This window comes from Pectinophora gossypiella, chromosome 16 (assembly GCF_024362695.1).
Source record: "Pectinophora gossypiella chromosome 16, ilPecGoss1.1, whole genome shotgun sequence".
NCBI classification, from domain to species: Eukaryota; Metazoa; Arthropoda; class Insecta; order Lepidoptera; family Gelechiidae; genus Pectinophora; species Pectinophora gossypiella.
Window position 1 is genome coordinate 11,008,033 of NC_065419.1, and position 22,382 is coordinate 11,030,414.

Genomic DNA, 22,382 nt, shown 5'->3' on the forward strand with positions numbered 1-22,382 from the left:
GGCATCACACATGCAACGACTACGTACCTAGTCATCATCAATAATAAGTAATAACTGGGACCAATGACTTAACGTGTATTACTCTCCGACAATCAAGCGAATTAGCTTGTAATATCTCTCGTGTGGGTTGAGAGGTGGATTACCAATCTCATCAACCCTAGTGTCGGGGTTACTATTGAGCCGCCAAAGGCCCCTGACATGACTCATGTAACGATTACTTACTTACATCAGTAAATAGTAACCGGGGACAACGGCTTAACGTGCCTTCCGAAGCGCGGATCATCTTACTTTCGAACAATCAGGTGATCAGCCTGTAATGTCCTAACCAAACTAGAGATAACATAGTATTTTTTCTGATATTTCCCCACCGGGATTCGAACCCGGGACTTCCGGATCATGAGCCTAACGCTCATCCATGGTCCACGGAGGCCGTTTGTAATGTCCTAATAAAGCTAAAGATCACAAAGTGGTTTTATGACCGGGATTCGAACCCGCGACCTCCCGATCGTGAGCCCAATGCACGTTACGTACGTGTATGTGTAAGAAAGACGCCTGATCTAAAGTATACATATTAATAATATTAAGTGATAATTTTCCAGCTTATCGCTTGTACCAGGACGGGATCTATGAAATTCCCGGGATGATAAAAGCCATTCTAAAGCCACTATCATACAAAAATCCTTATATCATTGGTATGAAACATGACGTTACCGTCAAAAGAGGATCTTCTTCGATAAATTATTTTGTATATAAATATCGAGTTCGCATTTCAAATTTCAATATCGTACAAAATATTGGCCAAAGGCAAATATTAAGTTTAGGCGTGGCTTTAAATATTGAAATATGGCAATCGGTACATGCAAAGTGAGTTAACGTGAAGCATAAGGAATATAAATGAATGAACGTGTGAAATTGATGAAATGTCATGCAATATGTTGCGAGGAACGACATATTGCAATTTTTGAAGTCATGACAAATGAAAGCGAACCCATTCCCCTTCCCATCCCATTTGAGAGAAAGTTTAATAACTCCAATCTTGGATCGGGTTCGAAACAGAATTTGAAATTATTATTAAATTTATGTTTAATAATAATTGATATTCAGATTAACGGTGATTTTTCTTCTTTAGTCGTCATCGTGTGGGTCAAAAATAAATTATGAATTTCTGATTACTAAATAAAGACAGATCTAAAGATGACAAAAAGGTTTTTCCTTTTTCTATTTAACTTAATAAGTGCGACATTTTGTCACGTTTTTCTACGTCTCAGGTTACTTTTTCATACAAATTCCATAGCAATTTCGTGTTTTCACGTTTGGTAAAAAGAAACTGATTGGGCTGGTTTTCCGTTTTCCTTTTAGGTTCGAAGTTCAGATCAGGGGACGTTTTTTGTAAAACCCTGGAAACCCTTGTCAAATTTTTCAGGGCAGGTAAGTAGTTAAACCCCGTGAAAAGAAGTAACGTTTTAATAATAAAAAAATATTAAAATAATTTAATGAACACTTTTATTTTTATCGTCCTCAAGCCCTTAATTTAGAAGCCTCCAAATTAAAAAGGAAGCTCTTAATTTCAGAAACAAGTCTATTTATATTCATCGTAGGACTCATAAAGTAGACATTCATAAACCCTGAATTAATTAATATACCTATTTGAAGGGCTTTTACGTACTTACCTAATTGGCCAATGTTTAGATTAAAATTATACGTTATTATAACGAAAATTAGTAAATACATTTAAAATGATGTGATTTACAATCCTGGAAACAACTGAATCGATTGTCTAAAATAATTCAAATTCAGTAATTCTACATCGTAACATAATACGATCTCACGATTATATCCCAATTGGGGTAGTCAAAGGTACATCCATTGCAAGATGAACTAAGTAGGTACTCACACCTCACCGAGCTTTGTGTTAGACCAATGTGATAGAAGGTGAGCCATATCAGCATTTATAATGGTCGGGCCAACTGTGTTGATGAAAACTGGACTTAAGCATGAGTGCAAATCCGATATCGTGGTTTTGAGCCAGTGCTCTCCGATTGAAAAGCATACCGGTGGCCACAGGACCAGAGTGACTATAAACTCTACATGTTCTGTTATATAAAGAAACGCCTTGAATATACATTTAGCGTTAATAAATGCCATCTCAGGCAAGCATACAATAAATCAACCCAAAAAAAATAATGAAACCGTAATTTTTATCATGATCCTTCTCAGAACTTCGTATCAAAAGTATGTACAAGTTGACTTCTAATCAGGTACTTGCGTCTGTCCCTTTCTCGTTAAATATATTTTTTTTATATTATGTATTTTCGTCAGCGAGTCCTCCGGAATGGGGCCAGAGACTTTATACATCCGAAAACTTATGAAGTTATGAGACATTCATTTTTTACTCTGGAGAAACTGATCCATGTTACACCTCGTCAACTTCAGGGTGTGTACTGTTTTTTATTCACAGTGTCATGTGGTTGTGATAAAGAAATATAATATAATATAATCATAATAATTCATAGTTTAAGACACTACTCGGTTTATACAATACCTTACAATATAAATGAATACTACTGCCAATTACTTTAGGACATGTTTTATATTTTTTGTCTGTATTATTATTATTAAATGTTTTTATCTTTCTTTTTTTCAGTTTTACATTTTACATGGTTTTTTCCTATTGCTAATTATTATTACAGTTCTAATTATTATTCATTAAATATTACGAGCGCATGAAACAGATAATCACTAGGTACATTTAGAGCGTATGAACGCTTTTTCTACGGTAAGCGGACTCTGTGACAAACGGGATGACGCTAAAGAGATGATGATGAACTTACTTTGGGTAGTTCTCCCATTCCGGTGGATATGGCGTGCAATAGACGATGGTGATGTTGTTGTCTAGGTGAGCAGTCACTATGTTGGAGAACACAGCTGCAGGGGTGGCGAAGATCAGAGCTGCAGCCCAGATGAACGTCGCGCATACCAGCGGTAGCTTCCTGAGCTGCAACAAAATACATTATCATATTTAGAACCTTAGATGCGGGAAGAACGCGACAAAGACATAGAATAAGGAATAATACTACGTGTAGAACGGCAACTCTTCGCTCCTCATCAGCGACTGAGCAAAGTTTACCTCACCCCGGTCGATCTTACTTTATTCTTCAAGAGTATGGGTGTCAGACGTCACACACACAGATGCGTGTGTACTATAACGTCAATGTGTAGTGTCTGTGTAAAACGAGGTTTTTTGTATGAAGTTTTTCGCGTTGGACAAGGTGAGAGACGTGAATGGTTTTGTTCAGTGTGGTTTAGTTAGACTACTAGCACAGAATAAAGAATAATACTACGTCATCATTTCGATAGCATTGTCCCGTTTCCCACAGGGTTTGCTTACCGAACCTTAAGATTTGACCGGGTACGGTTTTTTACAGAAGCGACTGCCTGTCTGAAAGAATAATACGCAAGTATAGAATGGCAATTCTCCGCGCCGCGACTCGTATCGGGCGCCAACTTCACCCGAATTTCAAAATTGGAACTTTACGCTCGCACAGACGTTAGGCAGCGCGTGATAAGAATGAGATTTTAGAATGAAGTGTCCGGGGTGGCTATTCATTGAAGTATAATATGTTACTATAGTGGCTGCTACTAGAGGGAACACTTGATAAGACTACAGAAAGAGAAGACGTTTGAGACGTCAGTGCATGTCAGTGGTTGCTTGCAGAATCCAACTATTGGGCTTTTAGTCAGGTTGAACATTTACAATACAAATACACTTTATTGCACCAAAATAAAAAAGAAGTAATTACAAAAAGACTTTTAACTAAGTACATAGCAAATGGCGGCCTTGTCGCTTAAACCGATTTTTTCCAGACAATCATAAGGTGAGGAAAAATTAAAAAAAAATTGAAAGATTGCGGGTACTAACTCTAAGTTCAACTTACTAATAAATACATGCAATTTTTTTTTATTTTTTTTTTGGCAACTATAATGGTTGATTACCTAGTACCCCAAGATACCTCCCTAGAGATGTATTGAAGAAATAACTTGGTGAAGTATGCATGAAACCATTTACGTTATAATGATGATTCTGTTGTAAGTATTATTATGACAACCCACATTCTTTTTTCTTTTTTTTGAACTCACGTAGGTTTCCGTCAGATGACATTAACTGCTTGGCCGGACAGAGGCACCCACATAAACCCACTACGTTTTCTATAAACAGGTACTTAGATGTTATAATAAAATCTCTCTCACGCATTATCTTAAAGTAACTTTCGACGATAAACACCCCATAGCGAATTCAGAACGACTTCAGCCGAAAGGCGAAGTACAGAATGTCTGAATCTGAATTTCACTAATGGATACTTTAACGACTTCGCGCCGTTTTGCGTAGTACTACTGAAACTCTACTTTGTCATTGAAGTTTCACTTCATTTCTGTGTAATATTTCATACCCGCCCAAAAGGGGAAACAATAATGACGCTGCTATTTGTATAAGCTTATTAGCTAACACGTTTTATTAGCTTATCGTGTGTGTAATGAACAAACTAATACCGCGCCTGAATGATTCTAGAATGCACTCATAAATCTATCGAACAGATTTGAAAGCAAGTGTGCAAGTTTGGATGACAACGCCATAATTTTGCACCATCGAGCTGGTCTGTTATGTGGCCTAACCTGTATTGGGCTGGTTTTTCCCTTCGCTGGTTGGAAAATCATCTGACTTTCCAGGCAGTGGCTTCCGTAAAATCCGGACCTGTCAAATCTTCAGGTTAGGTAAGCGGAACCTGTAAGAAACGGGATAACGCTCGGAAGATGACGAGCTGATCTGGTCACGGAGCCTCGCGGAAAATGGCCGGGACTCTTCATTGGCTGCAGATGCTACACCATTCATTCATTCGAGATTGAGTCATTGAGTCGAGAGCTATTTCGACCTTATTTTTAATGTGACTGTTTATTGTAGATTTGACGCAAACGACATTTTCTAGGTATTTGAACAAATTCATAGCCATGCATAGTAAGTAAAAAGTATCAAGAAAAAATCTTAAGGCAATAAGCAAAAGGGTTCCGCCATCAGTCAAGATTTTGTAAACGCTGTGAAAATAGGCAACTATTCCTTTTGTTATATGGGTCAATATATCATTGTTAGTGTTGATGGTAGCAATGTAGTGAAAGAGAAAAGGGTCACGATAAATGTTTTTGTCAAAACTTCGCAACAAATCGTGTTTAGGGTTTAGTGTTCACAGGTGGGATAGATAAATGTTATCATATTTAAACCTTTTGTTCACTGGACACTTTCAATAAGGGAACCTTTTGAAATTGTTTCACTTTTATCAGAAACTAACTTTTTTATCAGACTAATGTAGGTAGAAGTGTTCCCAAATAAAGGCTGACGGAGGTGCAGCAGACTAAGGTTTGAACCATAACTGTCAGAGAAAAGTATAGAAGCATAGGAATCTTAAAGTAACACGATCCGTGCTTCGGATGGCATGTTAAGCCGTTGGTCCCGGTTACTACTTACCGATGTAAGTATGTAGTCGTTACATGAGTCATGTCAGGGGCCTTCGGCGGCTCAATAGTAACCCTGAAACTAGGGTTGATGAGGTTGATAATCCGCCTCACAACCCACACGATAGAAGAAGATAGGAATACTATTGTTTCCTGTTACTCAAACCGTCATTTACTAGAGCGAGAGAGAGCGACCATCGAGAAGCGACGAAGCGATAACGCGCATAAGTATGCTGTAGCAAATAGCGTGATCAGGTCGATACCTTCCTACACGGCTGACCGGAAAAAGCATGATGAGTTGTGGAAGAATAGAGGGAAGAGCAAAGGTGCTCATGGGACACAGCAGGCTTCATTAAGTAAGATCCAAGAATGAACATGATGGAAAAAAAATGGTCGTCATACCGGGTATCTCGTGAAGTCCTATCATATACGATGAGCTTGAACCATAAATGGGTAGTCACCTTTTGATTTTTTGATTTTTTTGACGTGACTTATTGTAGATTTGCCGCAGATGGCATTAACTACTTGGCCGGACAAATGGGGAGCGCTGAAGGCTCTCACCCGGTACAACGTTTAAGACAACAGGCCTGAGGGTGCCCAGTTGGGCGCGAACCTCGGCTCAGGGCGTCGTCTGAGAGGAAAAATATTTGAAAGAATTAATCGACCCTAGTGGGTCGATAGCGATAAGCGCTGAATGAGGGAAATCGTCGACCACGCCGGCGGGGTCGGTATCGGGGACCTGAAGTGTTTGGTGTCGCGAGCTGATTGGCTGCCTCTATGGCTAGAGTAATCGGGTCGTCGGGATCGTATATTACGTCCTTCGGACGCCGATACTTTTCAGTACCGTCCCTAAGCGGAATGTATTCGGAAGCCGCAACTACCAGGGGATTTGGGTGGTGCGGAGCAGAATCGAAAAAACGTTTGGAAGCTAATTTGAGCCATTGGGCAATGGTTGGCAGAGGGTAGTCACCAGAAATATATCTAAAGTAGGAGCTAAGATATAATTGAATATACATACTTCAACAAGCTGGTTTATGCGGGCTGAGTCAAGAATTCCAAGGTATGTTAGGTTTGGCGGGTGAGGTAGGTTCTGAAATTGAATTCAAAGGTAAAAAGGAATGGAAACCGCGCAATTTAACATTATAAACTCAGCCATCTTACTGAGTATTGCTGGAGAAATATTTATTTAATTGGCCTCATCATAAAATTGTCAAAATAAGCCAGCTCAATGAGTCATTTTTAAAATGTTCTCATTTGTCCAAATTGGAAGTCTGACCTTGTATCTTATTTCATTATTTTTTTCACAATTCAATCTATGCTCAATTTGAGCATTCATTGAAGCATAGTCACATTTTTATTTCATTCATGGATGATCAAATTTAATTGTTTTTTTTTTGGGCCTGTAAATGATCGTTGTTCAATATTCGTACCTATTTATTGTACCTTGTAAAAAATATGCCGCGTGATAGCACAGGTGATAGAATGCTTGACTCTCATTGTGATGTCGCAGTTTCGAATCCTGCACGGGGCTAACCTAACAGTTTTTGAGTGTTTGTTGGATCGCAAATGATTACCATGTGTTCAGCGATAGGGGAAACCCTTATACCCGAGAGTGTTTTCCGAGGTATTCGTATGTGGCCAAACCTGTAATAGAGCTGGTTTTCTGTTCAGGTTGGAAGGTTAGATAAAAATTCGCTTTTGTAAAGAACTGGACCTATCAAATCTTCAGGTTACGTAACCGGAATCCGTGCAACGGGATAACGCTAGAATAGTAATGTACTTGTAGGAATTATAAATATACGCAAATAAGGTCACGCGTTTAAATAAATATTTATCTTGGTTTCCTGACCACCTAATTTATATTTTAATATAAAGACAAAACGTGACGTGCATTTACATTTTACGAGCATTATATGAGATATTTTCTAAAGCAATAATAAAATGTCTACAGCGATAAAACAGAAAGCATTGACATTATGTAGGGCTGCAGAGCTATCTGCTATACATCCGGCTTTGGCCGTACTTCTCCTGGCTTAGAAGCCGCCCGGAAGGGAGGGTTTTAATGTAGCATACAATTTTAAATCATCAAAGTTAGGTTGGGTTGATTTTTTATGGCACTGTAATGTGCCTGAATTTGCAGGAAGTTTCAGAGGTTTGAAAAAATAAACAAAAGCACGGAACTCAAAATAAATTGAAAATAACAGTCATGAGTTTTACGACGGAAATCTGCACTTGATATCAACTCAGAATCGTGGTCCGAATCATCCCCCTCAGTATTAGCCACGGTTTCACTAACCCTGTTTATTTTACTCTTTTTCGATACTTTTTGTTGGACGAAATAACTTAACCTAGTAATAAAGTCAAAGTTTAAAATAAATCCTGGCAACACGTCGAAAGAATCTTTACTTTTCCATTCCAGCGCTGAAGCAATGCGCGCCAATAAATCGCTCAATTGCAGCGGTGAAAGATTTATGCAGTCTTAGTTACGTCACAGGTCCAATACAAGACGAATAAAGTTTATATTAAAGTATTACACAATACTCAGCCGGATACCTACTAACTTTGCCTTTGAATTAGTACTAGCAATTCTTACTACTTACTTGTTGGAAGAATGCTTGACTCTCATTATGAGGTAGCAGGTTCGAATCCCAGCACGGGCCTTTTTTCGAATTCATGTTTGGATTATAAATAATTATCACGTGCTCAGCGGTGAGGAAGAGCGTGAGGAAACCAACATTCCCAAGAAATGCGTCTCGGACGTATGTGACCTAACCTGTATTGGGCTGGTTTTCCCTTCGCGGGTTGGAAGGTCAGACAGGCAGTCGCTTCTGGAAAAAACTGTACCAGTCAAATCTTCGGGTAAGCGGACCCCATGAAAAAACGGGAGAACACTAGGGAGATGATAATGATTTTGATATTTCAAAAACCGTTCCGTACTGTTTATAATATTGGCCATGTCGTCGAAGTCAATTGGATGATGACATCTCATAATACATTAATTATTGTTTATTTATTATAAACACAGATCAGTAACCTGTTATTTGTCTGTTAATTTATTTTATCTATGGTAATTATATGGTTTATCTTTTACTTGCAGCTCTTCATTTACCCCGATAGGAATCTTTGTGTCTGTAAAGTTTATGTATTACAGTAAGTGCTATTTTAATGGTAATAGGATCATCCAGTGATCATGGCTCTCCATATTCCTGATTCAACGCGGTATTATATGTTTTAATTATAGTAATAGGATCGCCCTTTATCAGTATTTATTTGTTACTTATAAACAGTTTGACCACAACTTCAGCAGTGAAACCACTGAAGTTTCCAAGAACTTCAAGAAATACAATTTTCGTTAGGTAATACCGTTCGTTCGCTATTTGCAGCGAAATGCTTCGTGCGGATTGGTGGAGCGATCATAAAACTTGAAGTAAAATCCACGATGACGCACGGATGATTCTGCGCGGATCAATTATACTTCTGTATTCTAGAAATTACAGTGGGCTTTGGAACGAATTGGCCTTTGTCAGACTGGGTAACCGTTTTGCGACTAATTGCAAAAAGAATGAAAAAAGCACAGCTGGACTAATCTATTCCACCTTGCTCTGTACACCTATAAACTTTGCAAAACGCTTTTTTTGCATGTATTGTCGGTGCGAATAAATGGAACGCCGCTTTTTATTTATACATCGCTCTTCTGCCAGACTGGAAGTAAATAAAAAATAAAATGCTTTTAGCTGTTTTTATCATCCCGAGCATCTCGTAAAAGTTTCCTAAGAGATAGGAACATATACAACAAGATGAACTCTTTATACAGGCAATAGATTAGTAATTTGTGAGCGTTGAATGGCTGGTCACACGGAGTATGATTGCCTCCTTATTAGTGCTACTTAGTACCTGTTATCAGACTTTGCTTTCAACGAATTATGGAAGTAAAATATCATTTAAATATTGCTAATGGATACACAATTGAGCACCATTTTACCTAAAAAATAAGGCGAATACCGTGTGGTCAGCCAATCTGACGCTCACTATAATTTGTCACTTAAAAGATTCAACTTATCCAGTCCAATAGAGACACGACGGTACATAAGTTATGATTATATTATGTTTATTTAAATACGTTCTCTTATAATCTTGTAAACCAGCGGGTAACCTTTCGACACATCTTGTCATCGTCTGTATTTATAGCCACAGCATCTCTATTGAAACTTGAAGTACTTACTGCCAATCTGTCCTAAGATTTCACTTACTACAGCATACTACCATTATCTTCTGACAGTGATTATTTATACAAACCTGTTGTAATAGTTAGTTAAAAATAATCTTGTCTACTTATTAGGTAGGTACGTAATATTTTTTCAAGAAATATTTTCTCGTTTCACACTTGTTAGAGCGTGATTTTCCGTTGTCGGATTTTTAGGTTTCGTGATATGTGGAGTTTTTGATCTGACATTAACTCACCTGTAACTTCCTGAACGGATTCACAATCGCACAATATCTTTCAGCAGACAGCGCTGTTAATGTGAACACTGACACTCCAATGCTCACATCCTTAGCAGCTTCGGATATTCTGCAGATGAGCTCTCCCCACGGCCAAGACTCGAGGGTGTAGATGACGGAGACGAATGGAACGCAGATCAGGATCACCAGGAGATCAGCTAACGCCAAAGAGAAGATGTATCTGTGGACAATAAAACAGGTAAGTAGATGAAGCTTATTGGATCGTGCTGACCGATAAATGTATGCGTAGTAAGTGGTGGGGGTAGCGCCGTCTGCTCAGTATAAGCTTACCCGCCGTGTGGGACGGACGCTGTCAGCATATTGCGTGCTGTGTATGAGCAAATACCAACAGTGTTATTATGTATATTTCCCTTTACTTTCTACAGAATAATACAGTAAGTAGGTATGTATTTTTTGTAACAAGCTTTTGTGCTGATCTGGGCATCTTCTGAGCTGAACTGGGAGTAGATAGCAACATATAAAACATTCAGCTGCTTATCTTCTCAGACATGTCCAATGGGTTGTGTTTTTTCTAACATATTAGAAAAAAAACTCATGATTACAATCTCAAATGAGGTGGACAGAGTGTGGTGCGACTTTCGTTACGAAGTCTTGAGGTGGATACGGTTAATGATGATCAGCCTTGCTGCCCAGATTTTCAGACACAATAGTTAAAGGGTATGAATTTATATAAAAGGACTTTCACCAGGTGTGTGTAATTTTCGAACACTCTGAGACCCCCAATTATATTTTATGAACGTTCATTGAATAGCTAAAATTGATATCATTTCATTTGATTGAGTATTATTTAGATCTCACACATATTATCATAATCATAATACATAATCTCATCCTAGTAACCATTATGGGGATGAACAGAACCACGGTATGCCTGTAAATTACAAACTTTTGATATCTCTCCAAGAAAGACATTGTATTAGATCTTTAAGTTGTTCGTATAATCGTCCCTAATTGCAATATAACATCTGCAATAAACGTATAATAATCCTGGTGTCACGATATGACTTAAGTAATAAAACGAAGATCGTCAGAATCTTATAACGTCAGGGTGTAAAATATGTGTAGTACAGAGACAAACACGTGGACGGCATCAAATTATACGATCACTCTAACTTGACTATTACTTCACATTTATTAGAATGGAATAATATAATCTTATATGCATTCTCTTTACTTCTTCAGAAATACTATGTCCTTTCTAACATGATAGACAGTTGTTATGTGCGATGGGCCTTGTTACTATAAGGTCCATCATATCCATCTCTTCATATCAATAGAAGCTGAAAGTTGTTTTTGATTGCTGCCACCTTGGGGACCACAGGGGCGAGTTTATGTATGTATGTACGTAAATAATACATATTCTCACGTGTATATGTATGTATGTATGTGTGGGCTTCTTTTCGTATACTGTACTCGTTTGCATGCTTCTATCTAGGTTCTTAGTCAAAGCCGGGAGGAAGACCAGGTCCTTTCTAACATCAAGGTTAATGGTTCTTTTTAGTGGCATACATCTAAGGACTTGGTAGATAGTTTTAAAATATTCCTTCCTTCCAGTCTGCTTTCAGTTATGCAACTCATGTTTACTTATCCATTATAAAGGGTTCACGGAAATCCGACCCCTATGTGATTGAAATAGGTATCTGTTTGAATAACGCTTTGACGAGGGTTCGATCGGTGGGAAGCATCCGTCAATATAAAAGTCTATTTAAAGTAAACTATTTTTAATGAATTCTATCGACTTCTAGGTAAACTGACGACATAGGACTCGCCATGTCCAATATGCGTCGATCTACTATAAATTGGAAGTCACTGTACCGTCACTTCATCATCATCATCATCAATTTAAGGGCCACGCTCTTGTCGGTGTAGCATTCTCTATTCTTGCCTATCAAGGGAAAATTCTTTGAGTTCCTTATAAGATAATAATATGACGTTCGCCTTCCCTTTGATTTGTTCAATGTAAGCTCTTCTTGGTCTTCCCCATCCGCTATTACCTTCTATCTTCCCTTCTATGATGTTTTAATAAATTTGTCGTGTCTTATTAAGTTCATATTGCCTCTTCTGTTGTCAATAATTAATAACTCACAAAATTTGTCTCCTTTCCCCTACTCTTACTATCACTATCTAACTATCCTTTCTGTTCAACCTATTCTTTCCATCCTCTTCGAACACCAGATTTCAAAGGCATCGAGTCTCTATTTTCTGTGTCAGTGTCCAAGTTTCACACCCATTGAGGGATATACTCCATCCGTTGCTCACTGACTTTTTACAAGGGAATAAAATATGTTTTATACATTGGTACCGCTCGCGTTGTGGTCGCCAAGACGTTCATGACGGTTACCCTCGCCTATTAGGAATGTGTCCGCTATAACCTCGCGACGGTCTTTCTCAGAAGTTGAGGTGATCTGGGATCGCATTGGCGGCATCAGAATTTAACTGACTTGGTGAACTTCTCTACACACAGAACAGTAAAAATATCTCTAAGTAAGTACCTACAACAGCAGCTTGAACAGCCTCCGTGGTCTAGTGGTTAGAGCGTTAGGCTCACGATCTGGAGGTCCGGGTTCGATTCCAGATGGGGACATTGTCGAAATCACTTTGTGAGACTGTCCTTTGTTTGGTAAGGACTTTTCAGGCTTGAATCACCTGATTGTCCGAAAAAGTAAGATGATTCCGTGCTTCGGAGGGCACGTTAAGCCGTTGGTCCCGGCTATTAGCCGTAAAAACACCTCCACCAACCCGCAGTGGAGCAGCGTGGTGGAGTATGCTCCATACCCCCACCGGTTGATTGAGGGGAGGCCTGTGCCCGTCAATGGGACGTATATAGGCAGTTTATGTAAGTACTTACAAATTTATTTTCTCGATCGGATTGTAAGTACCTACGGACGAGACTTTTACTAATCAATCAACAACTAATTTACGGACGGTAAGTATTGGACGTACGAACTTGGCGCACAGTTAGAATAATGATCAGCTGGTACCCGGAGCCTAACGTCAGCACAGTGATTAGATGAATGCCTAAATCTTACTTTATATGTATTGTGTGGCTCCAACACGTGAGAGGAATTCTTGATTTTGGATTCGAAAAGTTCTTGGAAAAATCTTAGCGCTCTCTGCAAGGCACAAGATTCAAATTTCTTACATCCGAGTGGATGTTTTTCTTACGAGCAGCACATGCCCAATATCGACAGCTGCAATCGGGTCTATTAACAGCAAGTGCTACTCGTTTGTGAGAGGCCCAAGTATGTGAATACCTAGTTATTTTCTTTCGGAGATATTTATATTGGAGATGCCTTCAATTTTACTTTATCACAACTCTACCAAAAAAGAAATAGGTCAATATCTACATAAAGATTTGTGTAACTTAACGAGGCAGGAAACATAGAATTTGCCCGTCTCTAGAAGCGTTATGACTTCGTTTGCCTGATTTGTTACTTTTCCATAGCACTTAGAAAAAGTACATTACATCTTGATTTTATTGACAAAATCAAGTAGGATATCCAGTCTAGGTCTACTTATGGTTTTTGGATTTGGCTTTTGGCAAATTTTTCTTTTTTTTTTTGAAGGTCACTATCCTTTCGAATTTGCATTTTTTTTAGTGTTAGTAAGTACTAGTGTTTCTTTCAGATATATATTTATCGTTGGAGATTTATACATTAAATTACCATCATTAGGGAATGATTTAGTAAGATTTGAACTAGTCAGATTCTAATTTGTACTATGGTCAAACGATGCGCAACGGCAACGTTGTGGACGAACGTAAGCAGAAGATAATATCGCCGGAAAAGTTGCTATTACAAAATCGTACTGATGGACCTAAAAGATATAATTATTGACTTTTCAAACCCTTTGCAGCATTTTTTTCTTCCGGCCAAGTAGATAATGCCATTTGCGGCAAATCTACAATAAGTCACGTCAAAAAAAAGCAGCAAATTTTGTCATTATAACTTTTATCTCACTGACTGCCTTTTCGCTTGCCTTTAACATGAAACGATTCCGAAGTATCTGATCTGAAGAAATGGAGTCAAAGTGGATCCGCGATGTTTTCACCGGAAACATTTTCACGGTTGGAAGTACAAGTGCCAGCAACTGACTATGACGTGTTCGGTTCAGCTTCAGACACACTAATGGCTTCCTTTGTATTCGGGACAAAAACGTAGTGAATTGCTCCCGGCTCGCTTCAAGGTGCTTTGTTTTACATTACTGCCTACCGCGCAGACGAAAACTTAATTTGCCTGCATTTTCTCTTTTTTACATATGTCGTGGCCAGATCTTAGAATTTTGATCATTTCATGAAATAGAATATCACTCGTTAGCCACATCATGATATAGTTTGGCCAGATCAATGAACATAAAACGTTTAAGTAACGACATGAGAAACTAAATGCATGATTACTTCATGATATGGTCAAACGATGCCAATCGTATCGTAAAATTAGTATGGAGAGATGGCATTATCCACCAGTAGTGGCGCTGATGTCGATTATATTTAAAACTTGATTTATATTATAATCGATGAATCAACTTAATTTACAAATTTCCATATCGATAGTATTGATTAGGTAAATAATTATGAACCTAAAAAAATAATCGAATATTCGCAATTTTTATTACACCTCATAGCATGGACATCATATACGTTAATGATATGGCCAAACGTTGATTGGAATATCATTAAACGTTGACAACAACGTTAACAACGTTGGTCAACTTAAGTTTGCTATTTCATGAAATATGACCATATCATGAAATGGTCGAACACATCATGAAATGATCAATTCTAAGATCTGGTCACGACGCATACATAAGCATAAACAGACTCTCGTAATCCCATATGCTGTGCCCACCTCAGAGGCATTAGTAACATAACATAACAAATACTTTATTGCATAAACAGGAAAATACGAAACAAAAGAGAAATAGAATCAGAAATGAAGTAATAATAAACAACTTGCAGACACTGTTGATGCGGAATACTAACACGGATGATTATGCTGAACCTTATGACAAGAGATCTGACTATCGCCAATAAAGAATGTTCATAAAATGCCCTCTTTCTATATTTTTTTGAATTGTCCTATTAAATGTTCAAACGGTAGTGTCGAATAGTAAATAGCATGAATTATCTATACTTATAATAAATCTGTAGAGAGGTCAATTCTGTACATTAAATATTTTTTCAAAATAACTATCAGGGGGTGATAAGTGGTCGATACTGATGCCAAAAATGCAATCAGTAAAATTTTTGTCTGTCTGTCTGTCTGTCTGTCTGTCTGTCTGTCTGTATGTTCCTTATAGAAACAAAAACTACTGGACGGATTTTAATGAAACTTGGTACAATTATTCTTCACACTCCTGGACAGGTTATAGTATACCTTTCATCACGCTACAATCAATAGGAGCAGAGTAGTGAAGGGAAATTCTTTTGTATGAAAAATCTAAACCACTCAAGTTAGACGTTTGAAATTTGGCATGCAGGTACCTTAGATACCGTAGAGGTGCACTAAGAAAGGAATTTCCGAAATTCCTACGGGAACGGGAATTAGCGGGAAAATCCTTTTGTATGAAAAATCTAAACCACTCAAGTTAGACGTTTGAAATTTGGCACGCAGGTACCTTAGATACCGTAGAGGTACACTAAGAAAGGAATTCCCGAAATTCTCACGGGAACGGGAATGCGGGAAAATCCTTTTGTATGAAAAATCTAAACCACTCAAGTTAGACGTTTGAAATTTGGCATGCAGATACCTTAGGTACCGTAGAGGTGCACTAAGAAAGGAATTCCCGAAATTCCCACGAGAACGGGAATTAGCGGGAAAATCCTTTTGTATGAAAAATCTAAACCACTCAAGTTAGACGTTTGAAATTTGTCATGCAGGTACCTTAGGTACCGTAAAGGTGCATTAAGAAAGGAATTCCCGAAATTCCCACGAGAACGGGAATTAGCGGGAAAATCCTTTTGTATGAAAAACCTAAACCATTCAAGTTAGATGTTTGAAATTTGTCATGCAGGTACCTTAGATACCGTAGAGGTGTACTAAGAAAGGAATTCCCGAAATTCTCACGGGAACGGGAATTAGCGGGAAAATCCTTTTGTATGAAAAATCTAAACCACTCAAGTTAGGACGTTTGAAATTTGTCATGCAGGTACCATAGGTACCGTAGAGGTGCGCTAAGAAAGGAATTCTCAAAATTCTCACGGGAACGGGAATTAGCGGGAAAATCCTTTTGTATGAAAAATCTAAACCATTCAAGTTAGATGTTTGAAATTTGTCATGCAGGTACCTTAGATACCGTAGAGGTGTACTAAGAAAGGAATTTCAATTCCCACGGGAACGGGAATTAGCGGGAAAATCCTTTTGTATGAAAAATCTAAACCACTCAAGCTAGACGTTTGAAATTTGGCATGCAGGTACCATAGGTACCGTAGAGGTGCACTAATAAAGGAATTCCCAAAATTCTCACGGGAACGGGAATTAGCGGGAAAATCCTTTTGTATGAAAAATCTAAACCACTCAAGCTAGACGTTTGAAATTTGGCATGCAGGTACCATAGGTACCGTAGAGGTGCACTAAGAAAGGAATTCCCAAATTTCTCACGGGAACGGGAATTAGCGGGAAAATCCTTTTGTATGAAAAATCTAAACCACTCAAGTTAGACGTTTGAAATTTGGCATGCAGGTACTTTAGTAAACTTAAAGCTTAGTTGCAACAGGATATTACAAAATTCCCACGGGAACGGAAGTTAGCGGGAAAAAAACATTTGTATGAAAAAATCGAAACCGCGTAAGATAGATGTTTTCAATTCAATTCAATTAAATTATTTATTGCATTCCATGTAGTACAATGGGGTGTTACATAGGCATAGGAACTAAAACATGGACCCTGTAGGGCACAGCAACGTTGAAGGGAAGAGAGGAAGTGTGTATTAAAATGAAAACTCAATGAACAATCAATTAAAAAAAATCAATTCAATCAATTGATTCAATCTAGCATGCATGCATACCTTAGTAAATATAAAGTTTATTTTTGGCTGTATTTTGAAAAATGGGAGTTATTGGGAAAAAAATTGTACTTATGAAAAAATCTAAACTGCATAAGTATGCACTCCCACACACACAAAGATCTCTCTCTTATATAACACGCCACGCGGACGAAGTCGCGGGCAAAAGCTAGTTAGTTATAAAAGTAGGTTGGAGGCTAAAGAATAAACTGAACTTCAGCTTATTTTCAAATTAAAGTTTTATGACTTTCTCACTGAAACATTTATAATGCCGAAAACCAATCTAACAATTTAAGTCTCTTAGAATTTTAAAACTTGAAAGTTTTGAGGACAACCCCACTTGCTTTTCAGCTTGAGTGAACCTGGGTTGCATAAGTATTCTTCTAAACCTAGAATCCAAACCTAACAGATCCGACTTCGTTAGTGAAACAGAATTGAGCGCTCTCTTAAACTCGGCTTGAGGGCAAACTTCAATTTATAGAAGTCTCAATTCCATTATTGGATAAGGAACATCTAGTGCGCTTACGGTCTCTAGGGCAGTGTCTAGCTAGTACTGAACAGTAGCAAACTGTTAAATAGTGTTACTTTATAAATTAAACCTAGAGGCCGTTATCCTCTGTACTCCAGTGCTTGAGCAATGGGCTCACAATCCAGAGGTCCCGGGTTCGAATTCCGGTTGGGACATATCATAAAAATCACTTTGTGAGCCCTGGCTTGGTTAGGGCATTACAGGCTGGTCATCCGAGTGTCACGACCCGTGTTTCGGAAAGCACGTTGCTACTTACTGATGTAAACAAGTACGTTGCCGTTATGTGACTCTGATGTCGTTGGCAGCTCAATAATAATTGAGGTCGGTAATCCATCTAATAACTCACACGATAGAAGAAGAAGAATTAAACTCATTAAAACACGCACAGATTTAAGTATACTACTGTAAGTACTGAAAACACTTTCTCCCTATTAACCAGTTAAGGTTTTTGCATTTGAAGTTGATTTCGCCCCTTTTTGTGGACTGAAGCACACAGTAACATCCCCCATTAAGTTCAGTGAATAAGGAAATCGACATCTATATTGTAGAGGGCATCGTTCTGGCGTTGCCAACAAAATCAGTCGCGCAAATTAAATAATACAATATTCTCATTGTCTTTTATTCGTACACGTGGTTTCTGCCTATCCTATTCATACATTTACACGTGTTTTACAAAACCTCAATATTAAATGAGATTCTGTGAATAAACAATTGCAAGCAGGTGTACGTTATGTATACAGGGTGTTAATGACACCATCCCGAATACTAAGGGGAATGATTCCGCTCATGATTCTGAGTTAATATCAAAGGGCTTCCCATCGCGAAATTCGTGTTATTTTTGGGGTATTTAAATTATTTTGAATTCTATATAATATTTGCGTTGGAAAATTCCATCTGTTTAGTATTTCTTTAACGCCTCAGAAGGCCAGTGGTTGAGCGTTGGGCTCATGATCCGGAGGTTCCGGGTTTGAATCCCGTCGCATATAACAAAAATCAGTTTGTGATCCCTAGTTTGGTTAAGACGTTACAGGCTCACCTGATTCTCCAAAAATAAGATATCCGTGCGGCTCGTAAATCTGTTAATTCCGATTATTACTTACTCATGTAAGTAAGCAATTGTTACATGAGCCATGTCAGAGCCTTGGGCGATACTGTAGTTGGTAATACACCTCATGTCCTACGTTAAAGAATAAGTATTTCTATGCTGCGGATAAAACTACCCAAAAGATATAAATTTTATTAAGTTCACTTACGTGTTAGGAGCATTTCTCATGCCTCTGTGTCTGACGTAAACGATGACCAAAGTACCATTCCCCAATACTCCAACTATGAATATGATAGCGAACAGTACTGGCACCAAGTACGTCTCCAGTCGTTCTACATATGGAGTGTATTCACTATCAGTTGAATTTTCGTCCAAAGTTGTGCTGTTGGTTAAACTGTACATCGTTGGGACCTGCAAAGAAATAAATTTTCATTTTAATATCAAACTTAAAATGTCGAAATGAAAACATATTTTTGAGGTAATTTGGAGACGAAAAAGTCGGATGCGTTCAATTACTTATTAGGTACATTAAAAAACCGGCCGAGCGAAGTGCGTAACACTCGTTTTGAGATTAATGCCATCAAATATATTTCCACGGTGGCTATGAATATCAATGCCTTCCGTCAATGTACCCCAGAAATGGCTTAAGGTAGATAAACGTTTGAGAACTGAACATGTCAACTGTAAATGTCAAACTTCTTATCAACGTGCCAGGCAAAGGCGTCCTTAAACCCCGAGTCACCCTCACTGCAAAGTATTTCTCCCCGTCCACGCGGGATTTCTCAACAATCTTGGCTAGGTGCCGCAAATCGCAATACTCGACACATTTTCTGCGAAGTTTTCCTTGAAAATTTTTCCTGGATATAAATCGTTGGTCGTAAAAGAAGACAAAATAGCTGGAAGAAAATTAATTGTTACGTCTGATATGAACCTAAATATAAACACATATTTCTCTTAAAAAGTACCTACCTACTTACTTTTACTTCTTCTTTCCTGCTTATACAGGGTGTTAGTGACAGACATCGTAACGTATACTGGGAAGGATGAAATATAGGTGATGAAATATGAAATATAGGAAGGATGGTAAAAAAACATGTTTTTTTTACTGTGATTAAGCAATAAAGAATTTTGTAGTACTGTAATAGGCTGTATTCTGAGTGGATGTGTATATTATGACACATATAGCTACCCCTTCGGGGATACACGCGTGATGTCCGAGAATGGCCAAAAACAGAAAATTACTGTGAGCTAATAAAAAAAAATATATTTTAAATATTTAAATTATTTTAAAAATATTTTAAATATTTTTTTTCCTGATTATCCGAAAAAATAAGACGATTCCGTACTTCGGAACGCACGCTAAGCCATTGATCCCGGGCTACTAGCCCATACACCTCCACCAACCCGCAGTGGAGCAGCGTGGTGGAGTATGCTTAATGCCCCCTCCGATTAATTGAGGGGACGCCTGTGCCCAGCAGTGGGACGTGTATAGGCTGTTTATGTATGTATATTTTTATTATTATATTTATATTTGTATATTGTAAACAGTTTAACCAACGTATTTCATACGGGTAGTTTTTTTAATTATTTTTATTTTAGAATAAACTAACCCGCTACTAGTATTTTATTTGCACACAATTTTCCTGTAGCCAAATGTTGCCTGGATGAAATTGCTGCATGAGCAATAAGGCCGCCTGTTGTGCCTTTTTGTATCTCGTGTGCATTCTGCTCAATAAAGTATTTTATCTATCTATAGTTATCGGATAGATGTAGTGCGCAATCTACCAGAAAAAATAGGTCCACGGCCACTTCGGATACATCATTTCGAGGACACGTATTCGATAAGAATTGGAGTAATGCGAAAACGCCCTAACGCTTTTCCCAAGGTGCACTCTATCCCCTTCTCATGACTTTGTACTAACTTCAATGTTTAAGACAGGGAGATTTGTTTTCGCACTTATATTGTCCTTTAAATATAAATACTACCTATATTACTCATTCCAGTACAGTTATGAGCAATATCATGTACCCACTTTAGAACCCTGTCGCACTATCATATTTGACATTTAATGAGACATACGGTTTAATTTGTCAAAAAAGTTAATGTGACATGGTTTCAAAGTGTTAACATATTAGTACTCGTGACCGTACACACCATCCAATTTTATTCACACAGAAGCCATTCATCAAGAATTGAATTGAATCCAATTTTATTCACACAGAAGCCATTCATCAAGAATTGAATTGAATCCAATTTTATTTTAAGTTACACCTATAATTATCCTATTCGCCGAAAAGGAAAGGGTAATCGACAAACATAAAACTTATAAACACACGACAATTTTAGGTAAAAAATTAAAAAACCCTCCCAAAATTATATGTTTGCTAATAATCAGACAGAATTAAGTTGACAGCGGGTTGCATATCAGCAAGATTCCTATTTTATTCGCCCGGGTTATTTCATCATCATCAATTTAAGAGCCACGCTCTTGTCGGTGCAGCATTTTCCATGCTCCTTTTTTAGGGACAAATAGGGCAGTTGTTTCCCTGTTGCCTTCGTCCCCGCAGTACTCTGGCTGACGCAAGTGGGATGGCGCCCAGAATAGTCTATTACAAAGCCATACTAGGATTCCTGTCCGCCGCCTCTGAATAGTACTGACGGTTACTGTTGCCCTCTGTCAGGTTCCAGGTTACAGTCCCTGTGACTTGCCCCTTTCGTCCTGCATTGCCGTACCGATGGCTCCCATCTTCGCCTCTGCAACCGTTGAGGTCTTCATTTAAAAATTAACAATTGTCACTCATCCGCCCCTTTCCCTTTCACTATTCTTCTATTCCTCTCAAATTTCTAAGTCCTTTAATTATAAAACTTAAATTTCACTTTACAAGACACGGTTTATAACACTTACATTCTCAAGTATACGTTTATAAAATTTATCTTAGAAAATATATTTAGATTCTACATTGTAATTAAGGCACTTAAATTTCAATTATAAACATAAATCAAAGCACCGTAGGGGCTTTTAACGGTGTAATTATGACAGAGGGTTGTGTTGCGTGCGATAAAATGATATTGGCGTGAACTCTTCAGGACGGGAAGCCCACTAATTAATTTATATTTACGTTCAATCAGTGGCAAGGGTTGAAAATAATATTTTTGCCGATAGACCAGAGTAAAGGTTGATTCAAGATAAATAAAAACTTAGCTAATACATGAAGTTTAGAAGCTATGGTAGTCCAGTTGCTCGAACGCTTGCTTGCTTGGAATCCAGCACAGGCCTAAACCAATGACTGTCAAATTTCTTTTCGAATTCATGTTTGGAACATAAATGATTATCACGTGCTCAGCGGTGAAGGAACACATCGCGAGAAAACCCACATTCCGGAGAAATGCATTCACGGAGGTATGGGCCTAACCTGTATTGGGCTGGTCTTCTCTTCGCGGGTTGGAAGGTCAGACAGGCAATCGCTTCTGTAAAAAACCGGACGTGTCAAATCTTCAGGTTAGGTAAGCGGAGCCTGTGAAAAAAGGAATAATGCTAGGGTGATGATGAGTTAATACATGAAGTCCCAAATAGGACTCCGATAGAGACCCCGCCGGCGTGGTCATCGTTTTCCCTCATTCAGTGCTTATTGATATCAGCCCTAGTTAAGCCACTCCCTATTTAAATAGACTCACCGTAGCGGGAATCGACGTTTGGGGACTCGTTGTCAACGCCATACTTAATTCAGAAAGAAGCACGCATAAAAAGTACCACTTTGTAAATCGATGCCGTCGTAAGGTAG

At 38.2% G+C, this 22,382-nt stretch overlaps 1 protein-coding gene across 3 annotated transcripts in view; it reads right to left on the bottom strand.

Annotated features, from left to right (window-relative positions):
* LOC126373822 (neuropeptide CCHamide-2 receptor-like) overlaps positions 1-22,382 on the bottom strand; it is a 131,484-nt gene that overhangs the window by 37,652 nt on the left and 71,450 nt on the right. For all 3 annotated transcript variants that reach the window (XM_050020149.1, XM_050020148.1, XM_050020147.1), the window contains exons 2-4: positions 18,808-19,010; positions 9,964-10,183; positions 2,832-2,995 (exon numbers count right to left, since the gene is read on the bottom strand). In XM_050020149.1, the coding sequence (XP_049876106.1) occupies positions 2,832-2,995; positions 9,964-10,183; positions 18,808-19,010 (587 nt within the window). The remainder of the gene's footprint in view (positions 1-2,831; positions 2,996-9,963; positions 10,184-18,807; positions 19,011-22,382) is intronic.